The sequence below is a fragment of the Passer domesticus genome, chromosome 12, assembly GCF_036417665.1.
Source record: "Passer domesticus isolate bPasDom1 chromosome 12, bPasDom1.hap1, whole genome shotgun sequence".
Classification (NCBI taxonomy): Eukaryota; Metazoa; Chordata; class Aves; order Passeriformes; family Passeridae; genus Passer; species Passer domesticus.
The window spans coordinates 4626096-4653305 of record NC_087485.1 but is presented as its reverse complement, the minus strand read 5'-3'; the positions used below and the strand labels follow the sequence as shown (position 1 = coordinate 4653305).

General features: G+C 41.5%; 2 protein-coding genes across 2 annotated transcripts in view; one reads left to right on the top strand and one right to left on the bottom strand.

The window, feature by feature from the left end:
• The first annotated feature begins 9015 nt into the window (after positions 1-9015).
• Positions 9016-27210, top strand: part of CDYL2 (chromodomain Y like 2) — a 59317-nt gene continuing 41122 nt past the window's right edge. Inside the window, exon 1 of the mRNA XM_064387288.1 lies at positions 9016-9473. Coding sequence (XP_064243358.1) covers positions 9450-9473 — 24 coding nt within the window. The 5' untranslated portion in view covers positions 9016-9449. The remainder of the gene's footprint in view (positions 9474-27210) is intronic.
• LOC135279699 (uncharacterized) overlaps positions 14483-27210 on the bottom strand; it is a 91919-nt gene continuing 79191 nt past the window's right edge. Inside the window, exon 5 of the mRNA XM_064387145.1 lies at positions 14483-22904. The gene's annotated coding sequence lies outside the window, so the exon portion shown is untranslated. The remainder of the gene's footprint in view (positions 22905-27210) is intronic.

The following is a 27210-nucleotide window of genomic DNA, read 5'->3' as shown; positions in this document are numbered from 1 at the left end:
TACACATTTGAGTAGAGCACCAGCATCCCCACAATAACTGGCAGACCATGATCACCTCACAGGTTCTCTTGCTTCCTGCCTTCCTTCAGCTGAAGCCACCCTGGTACTTGCACAGTGAAGAAAGAGCAATGCAGAGAGCAGGAGCTCCAGAACAGGATACATTCTGCTACCACCCTGGTTTAATTACTATTTGCTGTTCAAGGCTGCACAGATTACCTCCACCCACACAAGGTAATTTGAACAGTTTTATTTCGTCTAACTATGTACTGACACGATGTTAACAGTTGCAATTTCAAGGAGTAAAATCCTTAGAACTGAAGTTACAGATCAAGGAGAAAAATCTCAGATCTCTCCCTCTGGTTTCATAAAATTACAAAATAGCTGAGCATGGAAAGGACCTCTGGGGGTCATCCAGTCCACCTTCTTTTTCAAGGGGTTAATTTCAAAGTTAGATAAGGCAGTCCAAGGCCTTTCCCAGCTGACTCTTGAAAGCCTCTGAAGATGAAGAACCCACAAACTCTCTAGGCATCTGTTCCAGCACCTAATCTCTCTCATTATGATTATTTTTTTCCTTCTGTCCAGTCATATTTTCCCCATTTACAACTTGTGATCATTGCACCACATCCTTTTGCTATACACTACTCAGAAAAATCTGGCACATCCTCCCTATTACCACCCCTTAGGACCACTATCAGATCCACCTTAGCTTTCTCTTCCCTGCACTAAACAAACCTCAGCTCCTTCTTCTGTGAGGTTCTCAGTCACTCCAGCCACTTTAATGACCCAAGTGCTCCCACAGCACAGCCCTCACACACTGTCCTGCTCTGCACCAACAAGGCTGGGAGGGTTGAAAACTATCCCTACCCAGGACAGTGACATCAGGTGTGAGGTCCCAGTCTCCATATCAATTTGAAGTTCACAGTGAAGACAGGTGTTCGCCTGAGACCTCTGCATTTTCTGCCACATCAGAACCCAAATTCAGTTCAGGGGTCAACAAGGTAGAGAATACGTGTCAGAGATTTCTGCATTAAAGAGCAAAAATTATTAAAAACACCAATAAGGAATTGAGTAGCTGTTTTCATGGGGATACTTATTGACACATGCTCTGAAACTGTGTTATTAAAACTAGAACAGAAGATTATATGTTTCATTACCCAGAATTAGAATGAGAATGGACTGGTTTGTGCACAAAAGCGAGTGTAACTCAGAGGCTGTTCAAGATAACAAAAAACAAACCAAGACTGTCATCTGATGATATCAGCACCAATATGCTGCACTGTCTTGAATGAAAAATTATCTCTATCACATACACTAAGTTGCACAAACTCACAAATAAACAAAACTCAGGTCTCATTTCCATACAGTGCATTTAGACAGGCTGATTTGGTTTGGTTAACTGGTTAACAACAGAGGGAACACACAGCAATACAAGTTAGTGAGAAGTACAACTACAACTGACCAGAATGCCAGGCTGAAACAAAGTCCCAACTTCTGCTTTCAGGGGACTCTGAAAAGTAAGTCACATACTGCCAAGAGAGCAGATGAAGAAGCAAAATTAATGGTCTGTTATAGAACTAGAATAACACTGAGTAAGACAAAGTGTGAGAGGTGAGTTGGGAGTAATCCTTGGTTCCTACCAACATTATCTCCAGCTAAAGAGTCCAGGTGGGAATTTCAGGGAGCGTGAATTGCTGTTTCTATGTTGACATCACTACTTAAATTCACTGAAAGTTGAGATTTCAGGTTTTGGTTTTTAATACACTCCCAGCCTGCTCTGTTCTGACAAGACCACCAGGAAATTTGGGGTTGAGTGTAAAGGTACAGACCTGACTCTCATATTTCCTCAGGTTTTAGGTTATCTGATTTTTCAAGAATTACTCTCAATTCACACTGATAAATTAATTCATCTTTCTAATTAAAACTAGGCCTTTTTTCATTGAGTTCTCTCACTCTAAGACAGGCCATCCTCGTTTAACAAAGACTGTAATGGAGGCTGTGGATCAGCTCATGCCTCCCACAAGTGGGCTGGCTGCCATCTCATCTGTACTGACACACTGGTACAGGCACTACAGAAAAGTTAAATGGTTTGTTATTTGGAAATCAGCATTGCAAATGGATTTACAATTTTTAAAAATTTTTAAAAACTAAAAAGCATTAAATTCTTGACAATTCTGAAGTTGACAATATTTAATGTCTAAAAATAAAAAGACAATATAAAAACTTAGAATAATGTCTAAGAACAAGATATTATCATTTTCCAAGTTCTTTATGAAAAATGGTATGAGTAACACTTTGGAAGGGTACTTTTCCTGCAAATAAATGTAATGTAAATACTAAGTCCCATAAGACCAAGTTTATAGCCCTCTCCCTAAAAAGCAGTCCTAATGATTAGCATAGCTAAGTATGTACTGGAATGCAGAGCCTGTTGCATATTCATTCACAGTAGGTATAATTCTCTTCTTAAAGACACTACCAAACCACCAGCAGCCCTTGTATGTAAATGGAGACTTCCACTAGCTTGTATTTAAAGGCATCTATAATAAAAAATAATTAACATGTGTGATATATTTACACATTTTTAAGTGCACACTGTATGTTAAGGCACCATTAAACATGTATTATTTTAAAACATAAAACATCTTAGCAAAATAAATTTAAAAAGAAAAATATTCCTTTAAAATTTAGTACCCACACTTCTAAAAAAATAAAAAATCTCCTGTGCATATATAAATCTTTCAAAAAGTGTGCCATTAGGAACTCCAGCTAACTTGGCACAGAACGAATTTCTGAATGACCAGCGACAAAAGGAATGCTGCTTCTCCTGGACTACATTCAGTTTCTCCCATTTTGCCAAGATAAAAAGCTCTTATTTTAGCTTTCCAGGCAAAGAGTAGCTAATCCTTGACCAGCTCATAATAATATTTTAGGCTGTACTATGATATGCAACATATATTCATTTTCCTGAGTAAAATCTAACATAATGTACAAAGGCCCAAGAATCCTATCAGCACAAAAAGAAGTCTCTCCTTAAAGAATGTCATCAGAAACAATGCCACAGAAATGCCAATTAACTGATGGAGAAAGGGCCTCAGAGTTGGGGTACCAATTTCATCCCTGACTATGCAACCATACTTAAAACCCAACTGGAGACAGTCATGAGCAAATGCACTCTAGATGACCCAGGGCTGAGCTGCAGAGTTGGAGTAGACAAGCAACAGAGATTGTCTCCAGCCACCACTATTCTAGATTTTCTTATAATTCTTAAAAATGTATTTTTAAGTGTGTATTTAACTCAGTGTATCATGGAGTTTTTGCCTGTAAGCCCAGAAAACCAGACTTGAAGGTACCTTGTGGCTTCAGCCTCTCCATCCTCACAAATAATGACATTATGGAATCCTTTTCATGGGTGGATCCAGCTCCACACTTTTTCTCATTAGTAAGGAATAACTCTTTTCATTTTCTGAAATGTTATGTGTCCTTGCATAGTTTCAGAGTTATTATTAAATCATGCAGTGATTTTCCTTTTCTTGGGCAACCCTTATGAGCTGCCTGCTATGCACAGAGGGTTTGTGAGAGGCAAATACAGAGGTGCAAGCTGAGTCCATGATTAAAAGCTACAAAACATAGTATTGCTTATCATATACCATTTATACACCTAGATCCTAACACCCTGCATATTTGTAGGCTGGGTATCATTAGTTCACTGCAATTTTTATAGAGCAAAGATTCAGGGAGAAAAATCAGCTTAAAAAATTAGCTTACTAATGTGCTGTAATACACTGTGATCACTCTGAATATCACATGCACTCTATGTGTAAACCACACTGAACATGTCAGATGTCTTCCCTTAAGAGAATCACTCAGATTAGTCTGTTCCTATTGTCTTGCTATTTGTGGATTCTTTATAACAGTTCTAATACATCTTGCGCAGATGTAATAAATAAATAATATTAATAAAACTAATAAATAAATAATATAAATAAAACTAATAAAACATATCCCAACCTCCTTTCATTTCAAGTTTCAAATCCCATATTCTACTACAAGATTCTTAGGTGTTCACACGTTGGTATTTGCTGCTTAACAGAAGAAGCCACTGGAGCTCCACTTCACACTTCAGTTTCAACCCACATAAAAAATAAGGCCATAACCCAAAACCTCTAATACTGGACTCTTTCCTGTTGTTCAGGAATATAGGAAAACAATGTGTTCCATTTGCTCTTGTTAGATGTACCTCATGATTTCCAAAATCAGCTCCAGTTTTGAAGGTTCTATGCACACAAGAGCTCCCAAATGAGACTGACTTCTACATACATGATCTACACTTTGTCTTTTTTTTTCACCTTAGTTGGAAAGTCAGCAAACTGTCCAACAGGAATGTTTTGCCACCTTCTTATTATCTCTGACAACATGTCAAGTGGCAAAAAAGGCATTTGCAAACAAGAGGGAGAAGAATGTGCAAAGATTCTATTTTTGGTGCTATATTGGGAGGTACTCAATGTGTTCACAGAAAGACAAAGTTATCGTCATTTTATCCTGGGTCTAAGTTTTTTTCCCCTTCCCCAGTTAAGGCAAAACAGTATTGGCCATACTAAAGAGAACTGAATAGACTCATAAAGTTGAAAGAAGTAAAGTCACTTTTCAGAACAGCAGCCATTAAAATGTACTGTCAACCCTAGAAAAGTTCTGTTCCACGGTGTAAGATGTACTGCAACAAAAAAGCATTACTTTGTTTTCCATATATTACTGTTTGTTTCATTATATTGTGGTATTTCAGCTTCTATTTCAAATGTTTCCTCTTGATGACAAGTAATTACATGTTATAAGCTCCAAAGAAGGGTTTGGAGGAAGACATTAATTTAGCATCAGAATCAAATGATCACAACTACTTGTTTGCTTCCAAAGACAGCATGGCACAAAGCAAAGTACATTGGGTTTTTCTCAAGCCTAGTTCTTGTCACAAAATAATGCAAATCAATTATTAAAAGAACTATCCTGCTTTCTTAATTTTCTCACGTTCATCAAATTTCTAATTTTTAGATGCTCTCTGTATGCCAAGGACACCCTCCTCTTGTTTTGCAGTTCCTTTTTTGACTTCACATCTTGGATAATTTTTGTGATAAGCTTCCTGTGGTATCCTAGTTCTTCCTTAGACCCACCAGGTGAGCATGGAGCCACCACAATCCCAAGCCTTGGGGAATCCCTGATCCTGCCCATCTCCCATCCAGGCCAGTGGTGCCGTAAGGGATTCTCCTTTTCCTGCAGTAGCTGCTCACCATTTCCTGTCATCTGCTACTCTGTGAACCTAGACACTTTTTTCCTTTTCACTCACTGACTTTTTCCATGTTCTGATCATCCTCCCTTCTTAGGCTGGCGATAGACATCTTGCTACCTTGTTCCCTGCTTTTGCTTCAGTTACTGCTGCTAAAATATTCCTTTGCCTCCCCCATTTTTTCACACAACCAAGGCTTTGCACAGCCTTCTCCTTGCATTCGCCTTTGGTTCCTTATTCTTCACTCATGCCTTGTTTTCCCCCATTCTCTCATATAATTTTCATACCTTAGCACAGGAATTCTCTCAATTTCTCCATTTATTAATTATTATTGCCCATCATTCTTGTTCCTCTTCAAGAGCCAACGCAGCCCCTCATGGCAATTTTTCATACAAGGTGTTTGAAAATACTCATCTGCACCCCTTGAGGGAACTGTGTCAGTGGCTGTACAGTTCCCACATGTTTGTATAGCCCTGGACCGATTGACTAAGTGATCAATAACAAATCAATAGCCCAGCTATGACAGCAGTATTTTTGCTTTCTGGAATTAGAATACTTGTGCTTTTAAGTCTATTCAGACTGAGAGATAATTCCTTCAAATAAAGTAGTGGAAACCAGAGCATCCATCAAATCCAAAGAAGTGTTCAAATGTGATGTATCTTGCTTGGAATGCCTCCCTTGCCTGCATTTCTCTCTTGGGATGGGAAATAGGAGAAGGCAGCAAAACAATAAGAGTAATGAATAATCACATACTTAGCAAAACCATTAAATTTAGAGCTTGAAATTTGTACAACAATCTGGATTTTGCTGCAATTTCATTTCATAGATATTACTATTGAAAGGCAAATAAAATTGGAAAATATGTATTCCCAGAAAATCTATTATCAGAAACCCTAAAATATTACCATAAATTTAAGCATTTCTATTTTTTACACAAGACTCAGAGGAACACTGCATGCCCTGTCTAGTTACAATAAAGACCTGCTGGGCAAATGAAGGTCACTTGAATTTTTTAAAACTTAAAACTTTGTCTTCTGTTCACTCACAGGGAAATACACCAAAACCATAACCAACTTTTCCTGGGTTTGACAATTGCAAAAATTCTCTTTATGCTCCTCACTATTGACTCACAAACCACCACATCCCAAGGGACTGTGCCCTCTGAAACGAGGAGTGAGTAATCAGGAAAAAGATGTTTCCCCTCTTCAAAGCATTCATCCTTTCAAAACTTCCAAGCTACCATTTGTTTGGGTTGTAAATCTCACAGCAACAATATTGACAATGTTATTGTAAACACTGTACAATGCAAACGAAATTGTCAAAAATGTAGACCAGGTCATGGAGACTTCTTCCAACATGGCACAGGGTGAGTTGGTCTCATTTCATCTGTCTGGGAACAGCAAAGCCCAGAAAGAACAGTTTGATTATTAGACCTGTCTCAAAATAAAAGTCTTATACTCTTATACTCTTCTACAGCTTGGAAAGGGACTTTTTTTAATTCATTCAAGAGACCTTTGGAAAGTGTTGATACCATGAAGGAAGCCAACAGTTTCAGAAAATGAATATTTTAGTATGCATCTGAAAAATTACTCACCAGCTCTGACTGCCATTTTGTTTACTGCTGTGGAAAGCTGCAAAATGTAGTTGTAATAAAGCAGACATTGAAGAGATGTGTTAAAACACCTACTTATTGATAGATATATTCTTATATTCAACTCAATGAGCTGATTTGCTACTGTAAACAATAAATGTTACTTTACAATAAAACAAAATAATTGATTTATCAAGAAGAAACCGTGGGGTGTGATTATTAAATAATGCACTGCTTGGGAATTAAGAATTATTTGCTACATTAATTACTACACATGGGTAGTTTGCAGTATTTCTTTATCTTTTCAACATTTTACTCTTCAAATACCAAATCCCAACAATCCAAATATTGCTGGCAAATTGGAAAGCAAAGGACAACTCTCCAGTTACCACAGTCAGGTAAAAAAAATGTCTTGTCCTTGGGAGTCCAACATCACCTCTGTAGACCATAAACGTCTTTGAGCTCCAAATTACCATTAGATAGTTTTTATTGAACTCTCAGTCAATACTAAACTGGTTAGCTGGCAAGTTCATAATCACCAGAGGTAATATTCACAGTTCAGGACATGGGGTCAAGCAAGAGCTGGATGTGCATGTGTTTTTCCTACTTTCACGATAAAAAGTGACAATGCTCAAAATACCCAATATTGATATTTTAAAAAGGAATTCTCTCAGCCAGAAGATCTTAGGCTTCACATCACTTGAACCACAGTAGGATTTTTGGTCATAAATAAAATTTTGGAAATAATTCAGTGCTCAATACCAGCGACTTTTATTAACGATTATCACATTCAATAACCCTCTCCAACCTGTGCTCTGAGCAGTGCCAATTCTCACATTCACATGGAAAATCAAGAAGGGAAAATGACAAACACAAGAAGATGAACAAACGCCACAACCGTGGCAAAGCCAGACCATACAACCACCACTGATCCCAGGTTACAGGGAATGGCTGCCACAGGTCTGCTGTGAGGTGAGAACAGTGACTCTGAAACTCAGTAACAACTAGAGCTGGCTGGCTACAGAGCCAAGGTGTGAAGAGCTGGTCAGAGAACACCCTCATGGTGCTCCTTCCTACCAATAAATAAAACATCGAGAGGACACTCAACACTTTACCTGGAGAAGCACATCCTCCACAGCCCGAAGCCGCAGGAACATGATGTGGTGCTCATCAGCCTCCACAGGGAGCAGTCCTTACCTTTTCAGTGGTCCCAGCATCTCACTCAGGGTTCTTTGCCACACCCCAGCTCCTGTGTCCTCCGGAGTCCATCACTGCTGCAAAGTGTGGCCTCCCATCACCACAAGCTTATTCTTCTTCACAGAATCACCGTTTGACAGTGTCACGCATGGTGGAAGAGACCCTAGTGGGTCATCTGCTCCAACCAGCCTGCTCTAGGGTCATGCTAGAGCATGTGGCACAGGATTGTGTCCGGACCGCTCTTGAATGTGTCCGGGCTCGGGTCACTCAGGCCCGGATTCCTGTGAGAGAAGCTCCTCAGGTGATGCCCAGCGAAGGCCGCTGGTCAAGCAAGGCGCTGCCCAGCTCACTCGGCCTCACCTTCACATGTTCCCCATCTCTCAGGTAAGCATGGCGGGGATGCCAGTGGCCATAAGGCGGCATTTTTCCTCCAAGAAATGACATTGGAGGCTCTAAAGTGGTGATGACTGATGGCTGCGTGTCGCTGCACACCCCCCAGTCACTTCAAAATTCCGGCCACCGCCTTCACGTGAAGGGCAGGTGGCGGGAGGCCGCTGGCCTTCATACCCCCGAGTGGGCTGGCGAACCCACAGAACGGCTGGGGGACAGCGGGAGAGGCATTGCCGTGCCCGGCGGGGAGCGGGGGCGAGAGGTGTCCCCGAGCCCCGCCGCGCTGCCCGGGCCCACGCTCCTCGGGCGCTGCCGCCCGCTCGGCTCCCTCGGCGATGGCCATGGGCGGCCACGCGGCGCCGGGGGGCGGAAGGTGCCAGCAGGGCCGCCCGAGGCCCCGCGCCCGCCTCTCCCCGTGGTGACCTTGGGCGGGCGGCGCGGCCCTCCCCGCCGAGCGCCCGCTCCGGCACCCACCCCTCCCGCCCGCCCGCCCGCCCGCTCGCTCCTCTATTTCTTTTTTTTTTTTTTTTTTAATTATTATTTTTTATTTATTTATTTTGGCCGCGGAAAGAGTTTGAGGCGGGGGGGGGGGGGGCGGAGGGAGGAGGAGGAGGAGGAGGGAGAGGAGGCCGCCGTCAGAGCGGCCCGGGGACTTTCCCGGAGGGAGGGCGCGGGGGGGACCCGTCCCGGTCCCGGTCCCCGCCCGGCGCGGGAGGCGGCGGCGGCGGGCGGGGTGTGAGGGGAGGGCGGGGGGCGCCGGCCCCGCCGCCGCGGGGGAGACGCGGCTCCCGGCGCTGTGCGCCCGAGCTGCTGCTGCTGCTGGTTACGCCAGCCCCGCCGCCTGCCTCTCCGCTCTCCTCGCCTCTGATTCTGCGCACAGCCAGCCCCAAAGCCTGTCATTCTGCAAAACACAGTTTACTCAACAGAGAGAGCGAGTGGGGGAGCGGGAGAGGTGGAGAGAGGGAGACGGCGCGGAGGAGCCCAGTCCCGCACCCCAGCATGGCTTCGGGGGACCTTTACGAGGTACCGGGGGCCGCGGGGCGGGCGGGCGGCGGGGGGGCGCCGGCCGGGGCGCCGCCGAGGGCAGCGGGGGCGCGTTCGGAGCCGCTCCGCCGAGCCCTCGTAGTTGCCGAAGAGCGGAGGAAATCGCCGAGGGAAGGGCTGGGGTGGGGGGAAAAGGGCTGGCGTGTGTGCCCGGGGGGGGGCAGGGAGGGATGGAGCGGCTCCCCTCCCTTCCCGCTGCCTCTCTCTTTCTCTTTCTCTCTCTACTTTCCATCGGGCTTGATCTTAGCAGGCCTTGCAAGAGGGAAGGAGGAAGGAGTGAAGGAGAGCGAGAGTTAGCGGTAGGATGGGGAGGCGATCGCGGTGTGATGAGCCCGGAGAGTGGAGAAAGTCCAGGTAAAGTCATAGGCGCTCTGGACGTGCTGAATGTGCAGATTAGTGCGAAAAAATGCGCCTTAGCGCTGCCGGGAGGCGCAGGGATGGAGGCGGCTCTGCGCCCGCTGTGCAAAGTGCAGGAGCTGGCGCCAGGTTGCTTCACCTCCTGCCCGGGGTGCTGCGGGGGCGGCGGGGGCGGCGGCCGGGCCGGGCCCCGGCTCCCCGCGGGCCGCAAAGTTTGGCGGGGGCCCCGCTCCGGGCGGCCCGGGGTGCGAGGTGGGGCGGGCGGCGGCCCCCGGCCCCGCAGCCCGGCGTGCGCTGCCCCCCGGCCGCGACAGCGGCGGGGCAGCATCGGGGACGGCCGCCGGGTCGGGGGCAGGCGGGGAAAAAGGAGCCGGCGGGCGAGACCCAGGCGAATTTTGACCTCCGGCACCCAGTTCCAATGCCCCAAATGAGAACGAGTCTAGGCACTCTTGCCACGCCAGAGAAGAAGAAGGGAGAGAGCTGAAATGAAAAATAAGACAGGCTGGACATGGGTGTTTGAAATATGCACTTCCAGTAAGCGGAACCGGGATGGAAGTGTTAAAAACACCAAACATGACTGGATGTCCTACACTTCGTGGTCTGGAGCACCTCCTCAGGATCCACATTTCCTGGTGAAATGGCCGTTTGCATTGAGGTTCTCTGGAGTGCACAGTTTAAGAGCTAGGACAGAAAACATCACCTTCCAGTTGTAGCTGTGTGCCAGTGATAGGTGCTGCTCAACCATCAGGGTGTGCTTGGGTGTAGAATTGCTGCTGTGGTTGGTTGGACATGGTTGGACTTACTCTCCGTTTGATGATCTTGATGATCAGCTGTAGGGACTCAAGTGCAAGAAGTGCAGGATCTGACAGGTTTCACGTAGACAGTTTTCACTTTGTCATTGTCTTTCAAAGCCTTTAGCAGAGGTCACAGCTAAGGGATAACATTGCTCTGTTAGGGTGGTATTTTACTGTGACACACACCTCCTCTGAAGTGAGCAGCACTTAAACTCTACGTGGTGTTAAATTATCGGAAGTACATGATGATCTGGATAGTGTCATTGGCCTCCTCACCCCCCCTCCATTTTGCAGTATCTGTCATTTAATTTGTAATTTTAAGGATATTGTGTGTCAGCTGTATTGCTGTTGTGACTCCAGAACAGCCAGTGGGAGTTCCGTGAAGAACAACTTTGACCCAAAAAAGTTAGCAATACAATTTTAGGATTAGTAGCTTCTGGGCTGCATAGAAGACCTTTGCCTGGTGTGGTTTGCGTTTTCTTTAGACATTTAGATTAGTTCTAGAAAGAAGTAAAGCTAGTATGTCTTAGGCTAATGGTAGCCATGCTGGTTTACCTCTGACTCATCGTTAAAAAATCCTGCTGTTTTATGATCTTTGTGTTGTAAGATGATGACATTTGGTAGCTGGAAGTGGGCAGTGTCACCGTGTGACATCCAAGCGAGGTTGCTGAAGTGCTCACCTGGTGTGTTGTGTGAGGGAGCAGACCAACAGCCCAGTTTGCAAGCAGTCTCTTCGCAGGCATCTGCATGGAGGAATGAATTTTTGGTACTGTGCTTCAAAGCCTCTGAATCACTTCCTTTCTTTGTTACTCCACTCGAAATACTTTTGCTTATCATTGTACAATATGGAAGAATTGTCTCCACCAGAACAGGTAGGTGGAAGAAGTGTGGCTGTTCCTTTCTTGTTGTGTGAGGTGTTTGGAAAATTACCTCAACTGGTCATAGTGTAAAATCTTCATCTGCATGTGGCAAAAATGTGTGCAGGGCTTCAGTTATCAATCCATTTGCATTTTGCATTTTGCATCTTCACTGGGAAGTTTTCCATGACAGAGGTCAGAAGAAATGTCTAGAAAGCTGAAGAGTTTGTATGTCTAATAGGTAGCAACTGTGTGGATGGTAGTGGCTCATGTAAAAGATTACTCAGTTTTGCCTCCCTGCTTTTTCCCCTTTCCAAAAAGCAGCTGCACCCAGGGGATTTATTAGAAAGAAGCTCTTAGAGCTTGGATGTCCCACACCAGTTTGCAAGTGAGATGAAGTGCTCTGTGCCCTCAGAGGAGTCCAAGTTCTTGAACAAGTAAAATGTTATGTGGATCACAAGATAACCATTAAATAATTTCAGGATTTTACCTTGAAATAATTTGGGACTGTGGGTGTAAATAAACAATTTGGATCTTGTAGTGACATTCCAAAGGTATAGGGCACTCCTGATTCCCCTTTCACTCATTAGTAATATCCAAATCCTTAAAGAATTCCTACTGAACTTCATCAACAAAGACCAATAATTCGCTCTGCAATTTGGAGAATGTAATACTGGCTGAAAAATTATTTTTAAAGTCAATCACGACATAGAAGCCCTGATAAAGCACATGGAAAAAGTGCAGTGTGCATATTGCCTGTATGAACTCATCATACTTTGGTGGTGCCCAAGAAACTTTTACAAATTTTGAAGTTTTATACATAGATGTGCATATTATCCTGTCAGTTCATTCATTTCCTACTGTCATGTCATTTTAAAAGGCTTTTCAACCTTCTAAACTTAAAGATAAATTCAATTACTGCCTTTATATTGAAGCAAAATAAGATCACAGACAAAATAACCTCAGTGTTTGGTTAGGTAGATGCCTTTTTCCAGTTAGAAATGGCTTTTAATCATCTGTAATTCCTCCTATTACATTTAGGTTAGGAGTGTGAAACAGGCACCGATTTATTCTAGAAGCAAAAGAACACCAATTTATTCTAGAAGCAAAAGAACACCCGTTAGGAGTTCTGTGTTTCCTGGTGGTCAGTTCTAGACCTGTGTGGTAGAACCAAGACACTTTACAGCTAATTATTCCATTATATGGTAAAATGTAGGTGTTAGTTTTGATGGTTTTAAGTACGTTTTTTTCCCTTTACCAGTAAAGAATATTGTGTATGTTTTAGTGTAATTCTCAGGCTATATGAAATTCTGGTTTGGCTTTGCTTGACTTTCATGTGCTTATGATTTCAAGCTTTTATGAGTGGGTGAAAGTGTCATGGAATATTCCTTTTTTTTTTCCCCGTGCTTTTCCTCTTAAGAGGTAACCTGTTAAATATTAAAGACCCATGGTGCATGTTTCTGTAGAAATAATAATCTGAAAATAAAGGATTGGCAAAAAGGGTCTTCAGAGTAGTCTTCAGTAAGGCTGCCCTGGTTTGCTTTGTGTTTTTCAATACTCTGTTGGATACATTGACAGGAAACACTCGTTCATTTCGGCAACAGACAGAAAGGGAAATGTACTTACTTTTAAATCCCAACTTTGTTGATTTCACATTAAAGTTTACAGTAACTTGAAGTAACATTTTTAATTTTTCATGTACAATTTCATGTACATTACCTGAACCTAGACAGTTATCTCACAGACTCTGGTATTTTAAGTCTATGAGATGGCTGTAGAGGGGAAAAAAATTCCATATGAACTGTGCTCCTAACTTTTTTTTCTGAGCCCAGAGCATCCTTTTTACTGCAATAAAAACCTCCTTTACTGATGAATATGTGAACCAGTTATCAGTGTTACAGAGATGCTCTTTAAACACATCTTGATGCTTTTTTAAATTTAATATTTTGGTGGGGGTGGTATGCAATGAACACCATTAGACTTTCAGGGGTGATGAAGCTGAAATCTAAAGTGGTATTTTACCTTTGTGTCAGATTGTATTACACCTCTGATAAGTGATCTAAAGATTACACCCAGTTCTCTGAAGGGGACTTAACATGTACACATTTCTGGATCACAATAACAAAACCAGTCTTTAAAACTCAATAGTTATTGCATTAAAGGCAAGAATGACATTTTTAAAAATAGCATTTTCTCACTGAAATGATGCAATGCCCATGGCTAGGAGCATGTCCACCACAGTGACACATTTCAATTCAATCTTAGTCTGTTTAATCAGCAGTGTAAGAATGAGCTGCAGTTTATTTCAGCTCACATGATCCACTAGAAAGATAACATACTTCCAGATAATTGCAACATTTCCCATTTATACCTGCACTCAGGTACCAGCAAAGTCAAAACTTGAAGATAATAATGGCACTGTTTGGGCTGCTGAATCCCTGTGACATGTGGAGACATGCAGATGGGAGAGAACAGGGTTGAACTTTTGGATGCACGGTTTGGCTTGAGATGCAGGGTTTAGAAAATAATCTTTGCTTTACAAGGAAATGCAAGGTTTTGGGCATTGTGCTTTCCATCTTGCATCTCTTTCAATGGAGTAACTTTTTAGCAGAGATACATGCTTAAACCTGCTTATTGAACTGAAAAGCAGAAATCTATTTTTTAATTATTTCACATGTATATTTTCTAAGACAGAGGTGACTTGGAAGGAGATGGTGTATTTTAGTAAAGGTTATTATTTCTCAAATCAGCCTCTGTATTGATACAACTGCTCTGTGGTGAAGGAATAGGACTGACTTCACAAGCAGAAAACAGTGGCTTGATACAGGATTTGGGGAACACAGAACAGTTAAGCACTACTCCTTCTGTGCACTGGCAAACTGTGGATGCAATGCTGATTTCAGTAATACTGAGCTGGCACTCACAAGCTCTAAGATTTGGTTGTCTGTAAGTAACACCTTTTCCATTTTTTTAGTGGAAAAGCTTTACTAACAACTATTTTGGGCAGTCAGCTATTTATCAATACATTATCACTGATCTGTTGTCAAAATCAGTGTTTAGAAGACAACTGTCCTCAAAATCAAGTAACCTCAGAGCAGTATTAACTTCAGTAGGTAGAAATCCAGAAATTTTGTTGCCTGATGAAAGTTTTCAGGACTCTGTTCCAAATGTGGTGTGATTTGCAGTGCAGACTGCATTCCTCAGTCCTAAACTGGGCAATCATCTGAGGTATAGATTGAAGTATAAAGATGGTAACAAAGAGTTAAGCAGAGGTCCCCTCTGCCCACGTCATGGGACTTCTCTAAATTAAAGTTACCAAGCAAGGTTCAAAAGCAGACCTGGATAACTGGCAATATTCATTGTCTTAATAAGAAATTCCAGTTCAGAGCTGCATATGGAACATTGCAGTGCCCATGACTGTCTTGTTTACCTACATCATCACTGTAACCACAAGCCCAACTTCCTCATTACACTGTAAACTGCTGAGAATATTTTGGGACACCCAAAGCCAATTAATTTCTTGTTACAATCTTGATAAAGTGTTTTATCTGGCTGAAGTGTAGCTTGCTTCAAGGTATAAGTCTTAAGTGTGCTGCTGCTTGGGAGGGACACTGAAATACACCCTTGTCACTCTTAAAAACCTGAACATATGAAGTGAAGGTGCCACCAAAGCCACTGAACTGAACAGGCTTCCTTCCCTTCAGTGTCCAGGTTCAGTGCCCATGACTATCCAAAGATTAAAATTGCATCATTTTTTGTAATACCTCCTGAATGACAAATACACTGCTTTATTTTGGGCTGGTCTTTGATTGAATATTAAAATCCAGCAATAAACTCATTGCTTAGTAATTGCTTCTGGAAGTTAAAATATTTTGAGAGAGACAGCTCAAATAATGGCAAAATTTAAATGTGGTGTAATATTGAAGGAAATGGGCTAATTATTTTTTTTAATCAATGGAGTGATTGTGATGGCCAGCAATGTTGTAAATAGCATTTCTTTGTCCATTCATTTGACTTCTAGCATTAGTACAGTTTCTTGGCTTTGTACATTTTCATCAGTGCAATCCCTTTTTGTTGTTCCTTCTTATCCATATATTTTTCAGATCATTTTTGCAGCACATTTTATGGCACTGGCATCCTGATACTGGCAAAAAAATATTAAATAGTTAACTGTTTCTTGTATTCAAACTGTTAGAACAATATAATTAAAGTCAAATGTTTATAATGTACATTCATGCAAATGCAAATATTTTGGTTTTGACAAAAGGAAATTCATCCTTTCTGCCTCTTGAATTTCAATGCCACACTCTTTGTTTACTACTAAAACTTTACATTGGTAATATTGTAACACTAAAAGGAAATACACTTGAGTCTGTTTTCTTCTATTACACAGAGCAAATGTAGATTACAATACTATTTCAATACTACCTCATTATGAGTCCTGATATGAAATATTGCTGCAAATCTATTAGATCTCTAAGGACTTTCACAAGAAATTGATATGATTGACCTGTGTAGAAAAGAAGGATTCTTCTCATGCCTCTCTAAAAAGAGGAATTAGGCTGACTCTTGCAAAATGGTAAAGGGTAGTATGAGCAGGAGACTACAACACAACACTAAAATAAAACCATTTAAAACATCTGTCAGAAAGATACTTCTGTCTGAAAATGGCAATTCCCCTACTTGAGCTTTCCTAGATGTCTCATAGAATACCCACAAAATTTGCACCCCATTCCTTCAGAGGAGCAAATCAGAAGCAATGAGGATATTTTCTTCCTTCAGGTTCTTCAGTGAATTTATTTAGATTTTGTTGGGGTTTGGTGAAATCATCTTATATTAATCACTTATATGTGCTCATACCAAATGGATTAAGAAGGAATATAAGGGAGTACGCAGCGCTGAGTCTGAGCACCATTGCATACAGATTAGTATCACCTGTCAAAAGAAATAGAATTAGCAGATACATGTGAACATGTCTTGGTTTGGACAAGAGTTAACATTTTATAGGCCATCTCACAGATCTTAGGGTCAATATTTAGAGAAGAATGGTGTAAAGGGCTGGTGTAAAGGGTTTTTCAAAAAACTTTTTTGTAAGATCCCATAGGAGCAGCTGGTAACAAAACCAAACTGTGGTTCAGAAGGTTAGGTCATCTCTTAGACCACCTGGTTTACAGAGAGGTGTCCTTGAATAGAGGTTTCAGACACTGGTAATGGGACCTGTGTTGTAAAACAGAGCCATCAATTACTTGAAAATAATCACGTTTACTCCTGATAATTTATAGATTATTATTATTATTGTAATTGTCAAGACAAAAGTTGGCAGTGAAGAGCTGAATGACAGCAACTGAAATTCAATGCTTACAAATGCAAGCTAATGATCAAAGGAAAAATAATCCTGACTATACATGCATAAAAATGAGCCCTGAAGAACATGTTACTATTCTGGAGAAATCTTGGAGTCATCGTGGAAGGTTTCTGGGCATGTCCATGTTAGTATTTTAACTTGGATCACGTGCATGCTTTTGAAGTGAATCTCCCTGTGATCCCTCTGCTTGCATCACAGCACTGTCGTGGAGAGCTGCACTCCCTTCCAATGAAACCAAAGCAGAAAATGTGTTTCGGCTCCTAATGGGTGTCCCGTCCATGGGACCAGACTTCTGGCAAACAGAAGTTTGTATGTTATTAAAAAAGCAATTGAGAATAAAAGAGAAGATGTTCATCCTTGTGTCCCTGGGGAACATGGTGCTTCTACCTCTGCAGTAGAGCAGTAGTGCCAGGAGACACAGAACTGGAAGTGATGCAGAGAAGGACCATCAGGGTGTTGCAGGGGATGGAGTGGCTGTCACTGAAATGACACCTTATGAAAATTTTCGGGCTGGGTAAAGTGATTGAATGGTGTAGAAAAGACAGATGGGGGATGTTCAGTTAAGTCAGAGATGAATGCTATTTCTCATTGTGCAAGAAAAAATATGCGGCAAAGGAAATAATTAGGTAAGTGATGGAGACAAGGGAAATACTTTAAAGTATTTAAATCTTGGAACTCTTTGCCATGGGATGTTGTGAAAATCGGAATTGTGAAAGGTTTCAAAGAATGGTAAAACAGGTTCTTGGCAGATTGATCCCTTTATACTTTTCAGCACAAACCAATCTTTAAACTGCTTATCATGAGAAACTGTGAGGGCAGAGCAAGGGCAGCACTTATTCCATAGATGCTGTTTCCTAAGCATCCAATACTAATTTCTGTTTGAATATACAACACGTTGAGCTAAGTGGACCTTTAGTCTGACCTCGTATGGCAGTTCTTAGTTTTGTACTTACTACAGTCATTAAACAAACATAGTTATTGACTAAGGTGTTGATATGGTCTGCAGAGATCACAAACACACAAGCCTTACAAGCTGAATCCCAGTATTGTAATCCCTAACCCTTGTGAATTAATATCTTTGCAAAGCAAAAGACAAAACTGAATAGTGGGTTTGGTTTCTGCTTTAGAGCCCTCACAGTCTAGATTTAGAATCACAGAATCATTAAGTTTGGAAAAGTGTTCTGAGACCATTGAGTCCAACCATTAACCCAGCAGCACCATCTTCACCTCTAAGTTGTGACCCCAAGTACCTTTTGAACACCTCCAAGGATGCTGATTCCTCCACTGCCCAGGGCAGCCTATTCCAGACTTCTAACAAGTTGCAGTGTGTGGTACAAGACAACAAAAGAGTAGAAGAAGAAAGGAGGTAATAAAGTAATATTGAATCAAACTTTTGTAATAAAAATGAAGTTTTGGCTCCTTGTGTAGCTCTGCTTAATAACTGGACCTAAGGGGTTAAAGATAAACTAGAAAACATTCCAGTAAATGCATGGCATGAGGCAAATGATTGAGTCAATGTTACTGGAAAGTTACATTAATGGAATAATATGTTTCTGATGAACAAAACAAGGTTTCTCCTATGAGAAAAGCATTTCAGCATCTAAAAGGGTTTATCCACAGCTTTCCCACATTTATGGTTTTGGATCAGATTCATAGACTTCCTTAATACTGTACAGAATTGTCAGGCTGCCTTACCTGAATATACATCAAAAAGCCACTAACTTTTAATTAACTTTCAACAAACCCATCAAGTGGCTATTCTGTTTCTGGGGGTTTGGTTTTTTCCAGAAATGGTGATTATTAATATACTGACATATAAACAGTCTCATTTCTAACTGACCAGCCTGACCTGTCAAATTCTTTCACACATATACAATGAACTTTTCTGTGACATCACTTGGCAGTCACTGCAACAAAGGAAAGAGCGTTGCTCATGTATCTTATTATTCTTAGTAATGTGAGAGATCTTAAAATAAAGTGTGACATTGCATAATTTTTTTGCAGACTACTTTGTAACATTTGTTTGACTCTGCTAATGGACTTGCCTTTAAATGTTACACAGTTGGAATTTGCTCTCATATTTTTCATTTTTTGGGGAAGGGACAATTTTGCATAATATGAAATTACATTAATGCACCTAATGAATTTGTCTTCCAGAAATCTTTTGTGATAAGGTTCAGGTATTTTAGCATAGGAAATCTGACAGGAAAGGTGCTGGAGAAATGCTGGGTTCACATGGAAGGAAAAGGCACAGTAATGCTTACAGGGCTTGTAAATGGGTTCTGAGAGAAACTGCAAAGATGTTGATCACAAAGTGTTTTGGTGATTAATGTAAGGGAGGAATAGCAGACTGCAGTGCAAATGGGAATGCATGAATTTAGGATGACACAGCACGGGAAGACCTTCGTTGATGGGAAGTGACTGAATTTATCTCTACATAAGCAGGGGAAGTAGGAAACTTGGGTTCAGCAATGGTGCAACATAGCAAAGTTTCAAATGAAATAGGAATGTGACTCATATTGAAAGCTATACAGGGAGGAGGAGGGAAATTTTAGATCCCAAATTAAATACCAGGAATTAGAGGGAAAACTGCATTTATGTTCAAAAATGACTTCACATGATTCCAGGAGAAATAACCTGAAAGTTCTTGAAGAAATGATAAATACTGGCTGAGGAGGGGCAAGAACTTTGTGATTTGTCTGCAGTAACTGGAAGCAAGAGTCTGTAATAGAGTCCAGGGGCATAAACTCAAGCTTTCCACAATCTGAAAATTGGGAAAGTTGAGAAAAAACTTGTGTCCAGTAAATATTAGCACTGGTTCATCATTTTGTACTGTGCTGACAAGTCAGAACCAATGTACTGTACTACAACAGTCAGAAAAGGACATGGTGGAGATGATGAAGAACTTGACAGTGTTCTATTCGTGTGGTCACTATTACAGACCTTATGCTACTGTTTGCTGCAGATTAATACATCACTGCAGTATGCTGTGTTTGTACAGTCAGCAAAATGCATGGTATGAAACAGTGATAAAAGTGACAGGAAACTGAAAGAAGCAATAAAAATAAAAAAGAAATTATTTCTGGGCGTGTGTTTTTGTGTGTGGGTTTTAGGGTATTTTGTTTCTTTCATTTTTTACAGTGGAAGTGCAAAATGACCACTTCTCTGTCTTTGTGTATAAAACCAGTGTGAAATAGGTAATTAAATAGACAGGCAGTTCAGGTAGCAAAATTCAATAAGACTGAATTTTCCTCTAACTTAACTTTATGGTTTGTTAATATCTTATGTGCAGTAGAAGCCCTAATCATCTGTGCACTGATGGTACACAGAAGGTGTAACAGAAACACCAGAAAAAGTTGTGGTTGATAATCTGTTTTAACATATACCAATGAAATAGCTTCTCTTCCACCCTACACACAAAGAAACTCTCGGATTTCTCAAGAAAAGGAAAAGGATGAGACCCTTGGCCAGCTTTTATGGCCTTCCCAGTGCTGCATTTTATTTGCCCCTTGGTGTCAAGAATGGTGATCATCAATTAACCGTGGGAAATGTGGGTCTCTCAGAGGAAAATATTTGAGTATCAATGTGCTGAGCAACACCTTCAGAGCCCATCCATGATTTGGATCAGCTCCTTCCTCTACTTTTTGCTGGTTTCGGGCCTTCTGCAGCATTCTGTACACAACAGTGATGTGTTAGTGCTGATGTGTTAGTGCTTTTAGGGAAGCTGAAGTGTAAATACACCATCAGAATACACAGTGAGCAGGCTGCCTGTGTGGCCTGGTGGAACTCAGGAGCATCAGAGAGCTGTGCTCCTCCCCTGTCCTCACTCAGCATTTGGAGGCCATTGGAAGGAGACTTTTCACCAGCAGTAAATGACTTGCATTGCCTTTCCTGTGCATTGCATCAGGTGATGGGTTAAAGCAGGAATGCCAAGGTGGCCTTGTCATCTCTCCCTGCTGACTAAGGCTTGTGTGGCATTTATCAAATGGATCAAGATAATAAAAATTACAAACTCCAAGGAAGACACCCCTTTTTTTTTTCATTGTACACATCCCAAGCTTTGCATTATTATTCTCATCAATCTTTTGTTACACTGAGAACGTGCTTTCGTTGAGGAGCAGCATGGCTCAACATGTGGACTACCAGTTGTAGTTGATAATCTCCTATGAGCTGCCTCTTGCTGCCTCAGGAAGCATTAAGAAATTGCCAGAATTGATGGAATACTGTTCTTTCTCCCAGCTGAATAGCATCTCCCCAGCTTTGTCGTGGGCACCACGAAGGATGACAGATCTTTTTCCTGCACTGTCTGACCATGCTCTGCTTTGGCTTTCTGACAGGACATCACGTTCAGTATTTCTAGTGAGTTCCTCTCAGGTATTGCAGCGGCACAGGGTGACCACTTACTGACAAGCTGCTGTGGGCTGTGATTCAAATTGTTCTGCAACTGTGCTGCTGTTAGTTTTTGTGCTTCATCCACTCATGTCAAACACCACTGACAACCTGCTCTGTTTAGAAGAAAGGCAGGTCTCCTTTTAACATGAACTAAACCTTCTATTTGTACCATGAATGATGCAATTTCCTCCCCTGCTATTAACTGCTACTCTTGTAGCCTATTTAGTTTACAGAGAAAAAAAGGTCTTGCTTACTGATCAATAAGAGATGTAGTTTACATATAGTTTTTATTTTGGATATGCAGTTTGCATTGCTAGTATATCTTAGCTTACACAACCCTTGATTTTCTACAGTCCATTTGAAAATATGTGCCCAAAAGACAGTTGACAAACCAAGGACAATATTTTTTAAAGTTTTTTTTATCCCCAAACTACAAGGCAGAATTCCTTTAGTTAACTGAAATAAATTCTGCTTTAATGTAACACTTTTCTAAGATGTCCAGATTCCCTTATTAATTCTAGGATTTTGTGAGCTCAGAACAGCTTTAACATAACTTTTCCTAAACATCTTTCTTACTTCATATCCATCTGCTGTTGCTCCTGTTACCACCAAAAGGCAGCCATTCCACGATAACAAGCATCTTAAAAGTTGCAGTGTAATGGCAGTTGATCTTTCCAAGTGCTGGGTTAGACACTGAGGATGTTGTTTAGTACTGAGAAATCACCAAGGTATGTTTTGGATGTACATTTAAATACATACACTTTCTCAGGCATTGAGGGGATATCTGGGGATTGCCTACAGATATTTAGCAGTTGATATATCACTTATTCAAGATTTAGAAAGTACTTGAGAAGTAAGCCTCAGGGTTAGCAGAGGAGCTGTGTGATAAGCCTTAGATCTCACAGAAGAACTGATAGCAAGACCTACCTTTTCATTCCCCCTCTGATTATACAGTAGTGCAGTACAGCTTTGCAGAGACAGATACAGCCTAACTGAGGGAGGCAGAGGATGAACCACGGCTGGTTTACAGCAGTTTTGAGGCTTTTTTTCCTTTTGAAGTGACTAGTCTGTGGCTTCATTTCTGAGAAGGTTACTTGAACCTGTGACTCAAACAGAGACATCTCTGAACGGGGTAAACCAGTGGCTGCAGCACTTGTGGGACAGAAACTGCTGAGTGCTCAGAGCACGTTCCCCTCTGCAAACATGGTGGCAGCTGCTTTCGATCTGTGGCTTCTCACTGCTATTGTGTGAGGGAATCACACTCTGAGTTTCAAGAGCCACAACAGAGAGTAAGTAAAGCTGTGGCTCATCTAGGACTGGCTGTTATTTTAATGAGCTTAATAAATCCTATATAGGACTGAAAGTTTCTTTGGAGTTCTCAGTCCTGCAAAGCAGTGCTCTCAGTCTGACCTTTGAGCCTTGTACACTGCAGAGCTTGGAAAAACTGCACCAGTTCTACCCTGCACCAATTTCAGCAACATCAGCAACCCCAGTGGAAGTAGCTCACCCACTCTAGCAGCTGTTCTCAGCATCAAGTTGATCAGACATTGTGCTGCAAAGGGCTTCCACTGCCACAGCTCGCCATGGTCACAGGCACTCACTGAAGTCCAGGAGGTTCACACTCACGTAGAAACAAAATTATTTGCTTTGTGAAAGAAGTACAGAAGATAAGGAGTTGGAATTTTTTTAACCAAACTCATCACATGATTAAAGCTGCAATGTTCGTGAATGTTAATATTGTTCTTGTAAAGCATGAATGGCAAGGATTCATTCCATATACAGTATGGACACTGACCTTCAAAGGGAAAAATTCATTGCAGCAGCATTTATCTCACTTTTGGCAAAGCAGGGTGATGAACTAATATAATTTTTTTTTTAAAGTACTATCATAGTTGTTTTCTGGCTACGTTACAATTTCATTAATGGATGTGTATTGTAAGTTATCTATCTTTGGACAGTCTACTTTGGAACAGTCAAACTAAAAATATTGCTTTTATAAAATTATTTCAGTGTGGTTTAATACCAAATGGTAGCTATACCAAGAAAATTAAAAGCCCTAGGGCTAAATATTTTTATAAAAGTCACTTAAAAACAGAACTTCAACCAAGTTGACCTTGGTTGTTACAGTACTGGAGAGCTTGGGTTTTGCACAGCTATAAGTACAACACTGTTTGAATTACTTATCATAATCTGCCAGTGGTGTAAGGTTGTGACTTCTACTAATAAAAAATCTTCAGCCTTTGATTGAGATGATTAGGGAAATATCCAACATGCCATTGAAAATGTTTTCAGGTATCTTCCAGGAAAAGGATGGCATCCTAGAACACAACAGGATTGCTGCATCTTTCCTTATGGTAGATCTGTGCTGCTCATTTTGGTGTGAGTGTAGCACAGACAAGCAGTAAATCTCCCATGTGGCACATGGACAAGGCAGTCACAAAAGTGCTGCAAGGACAGGAAAGTGTTGCTGATGTCCCCCCTCTGTCTCCCTCACACTTGGCTGCGCTGGACCAGGGAGCTCACATGCCACTAATGGAAACACTCACTGAATTTACCCCGTGGAGTTCCCTGATGATGCAGATCTGGGTTATTTCAGTGGAAATTGATTCACTAGTCATGAATTTCATTTGAGAAAATCGTGTAATTTTTGGTTCACTGTCTGCTCTAAAGTGACAGCAGCTCTTTTACATACCCCAACAGGCTCAGCAAACTATTTAGTCAGTTTGAGATTGAGAAGAAAATGCTGTTACGTCTTCATTTCCCAAATGCAGCTGATGGTGAATCACTTGTGCCCAGTGAATGGTCTGTCAGGTCAGCAAAACCAACCCCTTTCTTATTTTTGGGCACATATATCCACAAGACATTTATTCTTTGGATAAAAAACGTGAATGTACTTTATACTATGGTAAAAAATGCATGAGACACTAACTCAAATTATTTAACTCCCTACAATGTTTCGTGTGTCTGCTTTCAGAACACTTCTAGAGTGTTCTGTTTCAATTTGTTTAATTAGTATTTTGAATTCATGGCATACAATTTTTAATAACCCTAACACTGAAAAAAAAAATGTTCAGGTAAGTTGTTAATTTTTTATAGATGTACATCTTTCATAGACAACTTAGGTAGTATTATGACTCTAAATTAGTCCAAATACATATGTAGGACTTGAACTTTTTGCAAACGAACAAGGCTCTTGTTTTTCTGTTTCCAGCAGGGTAGATCTATGCAGATGTAAAGCAGTTTGTAGACAGATGTGGGTAATTATATAGTTGTTTGCAGTGATCCAGCACAGCACAGTGAAAACGTCTCTTTGGCCACGTGACTGAGCACATGGGTACGGATTTAAGACAATAAGTAATAAACTTCTTCTACCAAAAATAAAACTGGGGCACAGAACTGAGCACATCTTCCTTGAATTCAATTTTTCCATTTTTGTTAGTCAAAATTGTGCCATTTTAAGAGGTGCAATGTTTTTCTGAGGAATAAAACTAAGAAAGAAGTTACTGATATTGATCTGGTGAATGCAGTTATTATAGTTACACACTTCATAAAAGTGCTCTCTCCCAATAATGTACAAAATAACATGAATTTGAACTTTAAACACAAGTGATGAACCCTAACATCTAGGATGAAGTTTCAGAATATGACTCTAAAGCAGCTACAAAAGTTTAGACAGAGCCATCACATTAGCTCCCAAATTTTACAAAATGTAAAGAAACACTGAGACCATCTGTTCAGTAAGTTGCAAAGCACTTTGCAGGATTTAATGTTTGGAAAATTAAATTAACTAAGAGATGTAAAAAGTGCCAGTGGCTGGAAGTTTACCCTTCAAAATCAGAGTTAAGACACACTTTTTAACATTAAGGTTATAGCATTCTATTTATGAGATTGGATTCACTACCAGCAATGGTGTACTTTGTGTGAATCTCTTCAAATTAAGACATGATGACTTTGCAATAATGTGGTTTAAGTAAATCAGAATTTGGGACCTCATGCAGAACATGGATGAAGACATCCCTGTGCAACCCAGGATGGGTTCAGTGGGTATAAGTGTCCCTTGTGGTGTTCAAATCTGTAACTGTGAGCCTGCAAGTAAAGTCCTGACACACAAATAAGCAAATCTGGGCCCTCATACTGAAAAGAAACATGGTTTCCTCTTAACAGAGTGGCTCTGGGACTTCTTTGGTGCCCTGGTATGCAAAACTTGTTCTAGATCTTTATTTGAGTTTTAATCTGTGTTTCTCTGGGTTTTTAATGTTATCAGGACACTATATCCCCAAAGGTTTATAGCCACAGAATAAACATTTGTCAAAAAGGAAAATTTTGGTGACATTGAAAAATATTGTGATATCATATGTCATTTACTACAGCAGGTCACTATTATTTTAATAGTTTTGTGTTTTCATTGTAGATTATGGTATACACTGAACACCTAAAATGCTAGAAACCTCAAGCTTGTATATGCAGAGTCTGTCTCACCATTATTTTTACAACATTTAATGAACAGGATATTATTAGCTTTTTATGTTAAACAGTAGTTAAAAATCTATAGTTTGAAGAAAGGCATGGTGACCAACTGTTGGAGAATGAGTTCTAGTGTGTGAATAAACTATAAAGTGCAGATCACTGTAATGGAGCAGAAACTTCCAGTATTTTGTGCTGTTTCAAATAACAAGTGATTTCAGACTCTAATTCTTTGGAATTACACACTTTTTCATTGTACACACAGTATATTTAGATTATCACTGGATGCCCTTCATTGAACAATGCCCACAGTTACTTACATAATTAGATTTAATGTTGCTGACTTAGGAGTCTGTGACTAGATGGGCACGAGAAAGGGAAAGAACCTTGTCTTCGGGATGGTTTATTATCCCATATAATTTTGGGGATTTTAGATTTGTTTATGTCCAGAGTGGCAGCTGTCCCTGCCCCAGCTCTGGGGCTGTCTGTCACAATGTTTGGGACCCAAGGTGGGGTTTCCAGAGGGAGTTGGGGGTCAGGGTGGGAGGAAGCCCTTTCAGCACGTTCTCTTCTACTGGACATACGCAGCCGGTATCTCTGACCAGGGATCCTGCACTTTCTGTGGGTTTGTCCTGCTTCTTTTTGGTTTGGGCTTTTTTTGGTTGGTTGGTTGGGTGGGGTTTGGGGGTTTTTCTGGGTTTTTTTGGGTTTTTTTCTTGATTTGGTTTGGCTTTTTTTTTTGTTTGGTTGGTTTTCTTTGTTTTGGTTTTGGTTTTGGGTTTTTTTTTGCTTTGGCACTGTCACTGAGCTCGCCAGCTTGGTTTCTTTTGCTGCTCTGCCATTGGGAAGCCCAGAGCCAGTGCATGCCCGCCAGGACCAGGAACACCCTCATTTAGCGCCAGTGAGCAATCCCAGGGACTCTCTCTGCCGTGTTTGGGACCCGGGCTGCTGCTGCCCAGTCCCTGCTGTGCTGCTCCAGGCTTTGTGCTACACTGGCGCTGTCTGGGAGGTGCCGTGGTCCAGCTACAGCTGCAGAGCTTCTGCTGCCTCTTGCTTGCTGCCCCAGGTGAGCCCGCCCTGCCGTTCCAGCTTGCTGTTCCTGATGTTTCCTGCTCCTTTCGCTCTCCAGAGGGGGCACGGGGATCGCTGTCCCGGTGGGTTTGTACAGGAAGCTCCTTCTCCATCCCACGCCATTCCCGTGAGGAAACAGGCGGCCGGGCTCGCACCACAGCGCCCCCTGCAGCCCCGGGGGAATCATCGCCCCCTGCCCGGCCGGGAGCCAGCAGCGCCCCTGCTGGCCGCGCCCGGAACTGCGCCCAGGGGAAAGCGCGTGTGGCCCGGGGAGGCTGCAGCTGGGTTTCTGGGGGGAAACTTACACAATTCAATATTTATTCGATTTTGGGTTTTTTAAATAAACATGGTTTTTTCACTTTCATGCCCTGGTATGCATTTCTCTCATTGACAGAAGAAAAGGGAGCTATTGAAGC